The 5,683-nt window shown below is 48.8% G+C and overlaps 1 protein-coding gene across 1 annotated transcript in view; it reads right to left on the bottom strand.

Annotated features, from left to right (window-relative positions):
• Window positions 1–5,228, bottom strand: part of LOC106721823 (transposon Tf2-1 polyprotein) — a gene marked incomplete at its 5' end in the record, with an annotated part of 7,698 nt that extends 2,470 nt beyond the window's left edge. The window contains 7 exon segments of the mRNA XM_025206613.1: window positions 992–1,201; window positions 3,146–3,427; window positions 3,429–3,747; window positions 3,750–4,727; window positions 4,730–4,785; window positions 4,787–4,946; window positions 4,949–5,228. Coding sequence (XP_025062398.1) covers window positions 1,195–1,201; window positions 3,146–3,427; window positions 3,429–3,747; window positions 3,750–4,727; window positions 4,730–4,785; window positions 4,787–4,946; window positions 4,949–5,228 — 2,082 coding nt within the window.
• Window positions 5,229–5,683: the final 455 nt, after the last annotated feature.

The following is a 5,683-nucleotide window of genomic DNA, read 5'->3' as shown; positions in this document are numbered from 1 at the left end:
TTTTAGCCATTACACTGTAACTGTACTTTACACCATAACAGCTGAAACTGTTATGTGCTTGAGCCTGTAGAGATACAAGTTAGCTCAATCACCCTAGCTTTAATTGTGGGTTAAAGCTGAAGTGGTTTTGCTCCATTTGTGTTGTTATGGGGTCATGCAGAACTAACAGCTGCATCCTAACAGTCACGGGTGACTGGTGCCTCCTGAGTCTGGGGGGAACCCGAGAGCTGTTGGCGGTGGGGGTGGGGGTGGAGAGCTCCCACATGGTGGGGGGGGGGGCCCCCCCCCCCCCCCCGTAACTCCCTTACACATTGCCTGTGCTAACAGTTTTGGTATCCTTTGATACTGATACAATTGTTAGATCTGTTCACACCCTTAAAACTACATTTTCTCCAGTAAGAAGAGGTGGGCAAGCCTCACCTAGCTGGGCTGGAATTTTATTTTAAACAGATGTTTCTGTAGCAACCGACCATCTCAGAGGCTTTCAGAAGTTTCTCGTGCTAACTCCCCACTGGAATTTCAGCAATCCCAGCTGTCTCCCTTCCCACCTATGCTGGAGTGATATGATGAATGGAGCAGATGGACTCCTGGCTCTTCTGCATGTCAGCTGGCCTACCCCATACAAGTGCTGATGCTGTGGGTGTGACCCAGCCACTGTTGTGTCAGACTAGACACACTGCCCAAAGGCAGTGCCATCCCCATGTCAGTAAGTTTGTAGGCACAGGCAGTTGCTCACTGTCAAATGTCACTGACTTCAGTCTACAATTTTAACATTTCACATATTCAAGGGGAACAGGCAAGAGTTTGGTTCTGTACCAGGGCCTGGATAGTTGGAGGGGGGTGGCAGGTGGGACTGCTTATGTCTCAGTCCTAGGAATGAGCTCTGGCTTCCAAAATCGGAACCCTTTCCATCCCCTTTTGAAAGTGAAAGGGCCATGGGTGTGAGTACTCTGTGGCATTTGGCATCTGTTACCCTCTACCGTGCACTCACCAGAGTCCAAAGGACATAGATAGTAAAAAGTGCTATAGTAAGTGCTATGAGTCCAATGGCCTCCAGCCGGCTGTTGAACTGTAAGTGATCCTGTGCTCCACGAAGACACAACCAGCCTGAGATCGCTGCCAGCGGCGTAATGAACAGAAAACACACCATGTCGCAGAAAAGAGTCCTCTTCTCATTTCGAGGACCAGGATCCTTCAGCCACTACAAAAAAAAAAAGGAGAGAGGGAATTAATTTGTGGCACAGAGGGCTAACGTGTGTATGTAATAAACAGGACCTGCTATTCTGCAGAGGAAACTCACTGTGAAACATCAGGTTCACAAGGCTTCATGGAAATTAAAAAATTTTAAGCATGTTTTCTGCAACAGACAAGTACAAGAAAAGCACTAACCTACGTATTTGTGCAGAGAGGATGCAATGATATAAGAAGGCACTGGAAAGTCTCAGAGCAGTAACTCCCAGACAAACCAGCAAAGCACAGGTTGCTGCTGGTAGACAGGAAATTTGAGACTGCAATAGCACATTTTTTTCCCAAGCACCACTGGGTTCCAGCACCAACGTGTTGGAATCGTGTAGCCCAAGTGTGTCAAACTCATCTGGCCCCACATGAGGGGCATGAGGCTGGTCTGTGGGCCAGATTGGAGCCATAGACCAGCTCTACATGTTGAAGCCAGTCCATAGGGCTGGGCTGGTGCAGGCACTGTGTACAGCGTGAGCCCTGGAACCATGTGCTGCTTGCAGCATGTGCTGGCCGCGACCCTGCACATGGCATATGTAGCCAGTCTGGGGGCTGAACCAGACTAGCTCCAGGGACAGCAAACTTTGTTCAAGGGGTTGAATCTGGGCTGTTTTTAACATGCCTGAGAAGTAAAATTGGGTAGATCTAGTGAGAAAAAATTCTGAGAAAACTGCAGGAATAGCTCCATTTCACTAAGGGTCTGAGGGAACTCAGGCAAGAGCCCAGGATCCAAAATGGTTCTATGAAAGTCAGTCCACCTGGCTTCTCCATACCCCACAGTGGCTGCCAGGCTCCTCAGGCTTCCAGGGTTTATGCCTGGGGCAGGCAGACTTCTCCAGAACCAGAGTTATTTGCCCATTAGGGTTTTTTTTTTATATTTGTGTGTTTTGATCCCCAAGAAAACAAAACCAAATAAATCCTTGGCCCAGTAGAGCAGTCTCCTGCAGATGTGCTGATGGGTGCAAGATGTCCAATCTACGGGTATAAACAGACGTTGCCTGATGTCACATTTGTGCTACCATAAAAATGCTTATGGCAGCACAAATGGTGAACAAACAGGTGTCCTACCCCTTGTCACGCCGTATCAGTAGCTGCAACAAAACGTAGTGTAAAATAGTGCTGCCTTATTGCAGTGAATGTCTATTTGATCTGTGGGTAGAGAGTGCAGGCAGCTCAGAGTTGCCCACACTCTCCAGGCCCCCTGGCTTAAGTGTCCTGATCCTGTGCACCCTAGGAACTCCCACACAGGATTGGGCCCCTCAAACCCTAGGAAAATTGCCTGGCTTTCCCCACTCAGAGACGTGCCTTAGGGAATCTCAGGACACTTCTCTGTAAGTGGGGGAAGTCAGGGCTCCTTGCTTATGGAGAGCTGCCTCGGGCTTCCTTGGGAGGCGTGGGACCCAGGAAACCCCAAGTGCCCCCTGCCTCCGCACTGGAACCCATTGCTAACCTGTGCTTCACACAGACGCATGGGTTGGCTCAGGTCCTGGCAAGGAGGTGGGGGTGGTGCAGGACCCGAGGAATTTCCAGTGGCCTGTGCCTCTGATATGTTGTGGGTTCAGCAACAACACTGGACACTGCTGTGTTCAACTAACCATTATTTATTATTATAAACTCCCTGGAAACATATCCAGGGTGGATCTTAACAATTGCATCAGCAAATGTATGCAGATCTTATACTTGCTGTGCCTCTGACTTGACCCAGTCCAGTCCTGTGGAGGGAGAGGAACCAAGGATGCTGCTGGCTCCCCGCGGCAGAGAGCTGGAGTCCCCAGTGCTGCAAGACTGCCACAAAGCAACTGAACCCCCTACAGTGCTGAACACGAGGGCTTTGGCCTTCAGGGGACAGTACAAGGAAAACACAATAAGCCACAACACCCCTTTCCCCTAGACAGAATAGTCAGCCAACCTTTCGGGAGGACTCTGCTTCCGCTGTGGTCTTCCCGTAGAACCGGACTCAGTGAGGGGCTCAGCGGATGACGGCCCTGTCAGCCTATCTGGAGATTCAACAGCGATACTTCCTTCTGACGGTGATGGAAAAGGGTTTGCATTGGTGGAAACAGGAAGGCACTTCTCCAACAAATCCACGTCTGTCGGTGGTGGACTGGTGCTTGCAGATTGCTCAGGTGTAGGGTTATCAGTAGGAGAACGCTCACGCAGCTGATCCACATGATGTTGCCAAACTTGTCCAGTCAGTCTGGACTGTATATGATACGGGTCTTGTGGCGCTGACAATTTTCGAGTGAACCCACTGTGGGCCTGTCCCGTAGCTCCGAGCAAACACAGTCTCTTGCGGAACGAAAAGACGTAAGGTACCAGATGCCAATGAGGCGTCCAACTCCTTTTCTTTCCTAAACTGCACGTCTCTCACAAGGTCTGGGTTAACACGGTCAAGGTATGTCTTGAGACGACGACCCATAAGAAGCTCCGATGGGTTGGACCCCATTGTAGGGCAAAGAATTACATGCTGAGCAAACAGAAATCTGGCCAGTCTGGTAGGCCAGTCTCCTACAACAATCCTTTTGTAGTCTGCGCCATTCGCTCAGCTTGCCCATTGGCTTGTGGCCTGCGAGGTGCAACGGTAACAGTTCGAATGAGGCTGCGGCTGGCAAAACCTTGGAACTCGGCTGAGGTGGATGCGCTGCCATTAGCAGAAACGATAGTGTCGGGCACCCTGTGGGTTGCAAACAGCTGATGGAGAGCTGTGATAGTGGCAGTTGATGTAAGAGTTGAAACAGTAATCACTTCAAGCCATTTTGAATACGAGTCAACAACAATTAAGAAATTCTTACCTTGAAATGGGCCAGCAAAATCAATGTGGATGCGTGACCTGGGTTCCTTTGTCATTTCCCAAGGGAATACTGGTGCCTTCGGTGGATTATGATGGGATGCTTGACAAATGCTGCACTCCTTCACAACTCTTTCTATGTCATTGTCCATACCTGGCCACCATACATAACTTCTAGCCAGCGGTTTCATCCTCACAATGCCTGGATGAGCTGCATGCAGCGTTGTCAGTATGATTTGGTGTCCTGCTTCTCGAATTATGACACAATTTCCCCACAAGAGGCAACCCTTGTGTGCAGACAGCTCATGCTGACGTGATGAAAATGGCCTGAATTCCTCAGCCAATTTGTCTGCAGGCCAGCCCCTCCACACCCAGCTGAGGACGTGGGCAAGGATAAGGTCTTCTGCAGTCATCCTTGCTATCTGATCAGCTTGAAGAGGGGCTTCTGGCATGGATTCCAGCATGAGGACTTCTGCTGGTGGAGGAGTACCACAATCAGGTATTTGTAGTGGTAGGCAGCTCAGTGCATCGGCATTTGCAGTCGTTTTCCCAGGTTTGTACACAAGTGTATAATCATATGCATTTAGCATGATGCTCCAGCGTTGCATACGGGGAGACAAAATAGGAGGAGTTGGTTTGTCCATAGTAAAAATTCCAAGAAGGGGTTTGTGGTCCATTCAGATTTCTAATTTGCGGCCGTAATGTAATTGTGACATTTTTTAACTCCTCCAGTGATTGCCAATTCTTTTTTATCAATCTCTGTAATTCCTCTCGGTTGAAGTCATTGTTCTCGAGTAAAAAGCAATGGGTGTGTCTGTGCCATCAGGCAAAGTGTAACCGAGGACAGCGCCAACACCAAATGGCGAGGCACCACAAGTAATGGACAGTGACTTCTCCTCATCATAGTGAACAAGGATGTCCTCAACTTCTTGATGCACTGGAAGGCTTCGTTGTGTTGGCAAGTCCACTTCCACTGAGCTCCTTTATCCAGTAAGCGATGAAGGGGCTCTGCTATGGTAGCTTTGTCTTTCAAGAAGATGTGATAGAAGTTGAGAAGTCCTAAGAATGCTTGAAGATCCTGTCTGCATTTTGGTACAGAGGCATCATGTATTGCTTTTACCTTGTCTTCAGCTGGGTGAATGGCAGAAGCATCAATTTGATATCCCAGAAAGTTGATACTGGAAACTCTCAGATAGCCCCATGATCAACACATAATCAAAGTATGGAACAACCCTGGGAATTCCTGCTAGCATTTTCTCCATGAACCGCTGGAAAATTCCTGGTGCCAAAGAAATACCAAACTAGAGGCGCTTGACACGGAGCGCTCCCCGGTGTGTAATTATTGTTGGGGCATCAGCAGCCTTGTCATATATTATCATTTGCTGGTGGGCTTGAGTGAGGTCAAGTTTGACAAAAACCTTCCCTCCTGCAAGAACAGACAGTAACTGGTTAACGGCAGGCACTGGGTGCGGGTCCTGCTTAAGTGCTTTATTAACAGTGTACTTGTAATCCCCATAGATGCGAACACTGCCGTCAGGTTTTAAAACGGGAACAATTGGCATGGCTCAACTTGTATATACGATTGCCTTGAGGACACCTTGAGAGAGAGTGAAGATAAGCCGATTTAATTCTGCATCCATTTTCAGCCTCAGTGAGAAA

The sequence above is a fragment of the Alligator sinensis genome, unplaced genomic scaffold (genome assembly GCF_000455745.1).
Source record: "Alligator sinensis unplaced genomic scaffold, ASM45574v1 scaffold103_2, whole genome shotgun sequence".
Classification (NCBI taxonomy): Eukaryota; Metazoa; Chordata; order Crocodylia; family Alligatoridae; genus Alligator; species Alligator sinensis.
Note: the sequence above shows the minus strand (reverse complement) of the source record. Positions and strands in the feature narration are given on the sequence as shown.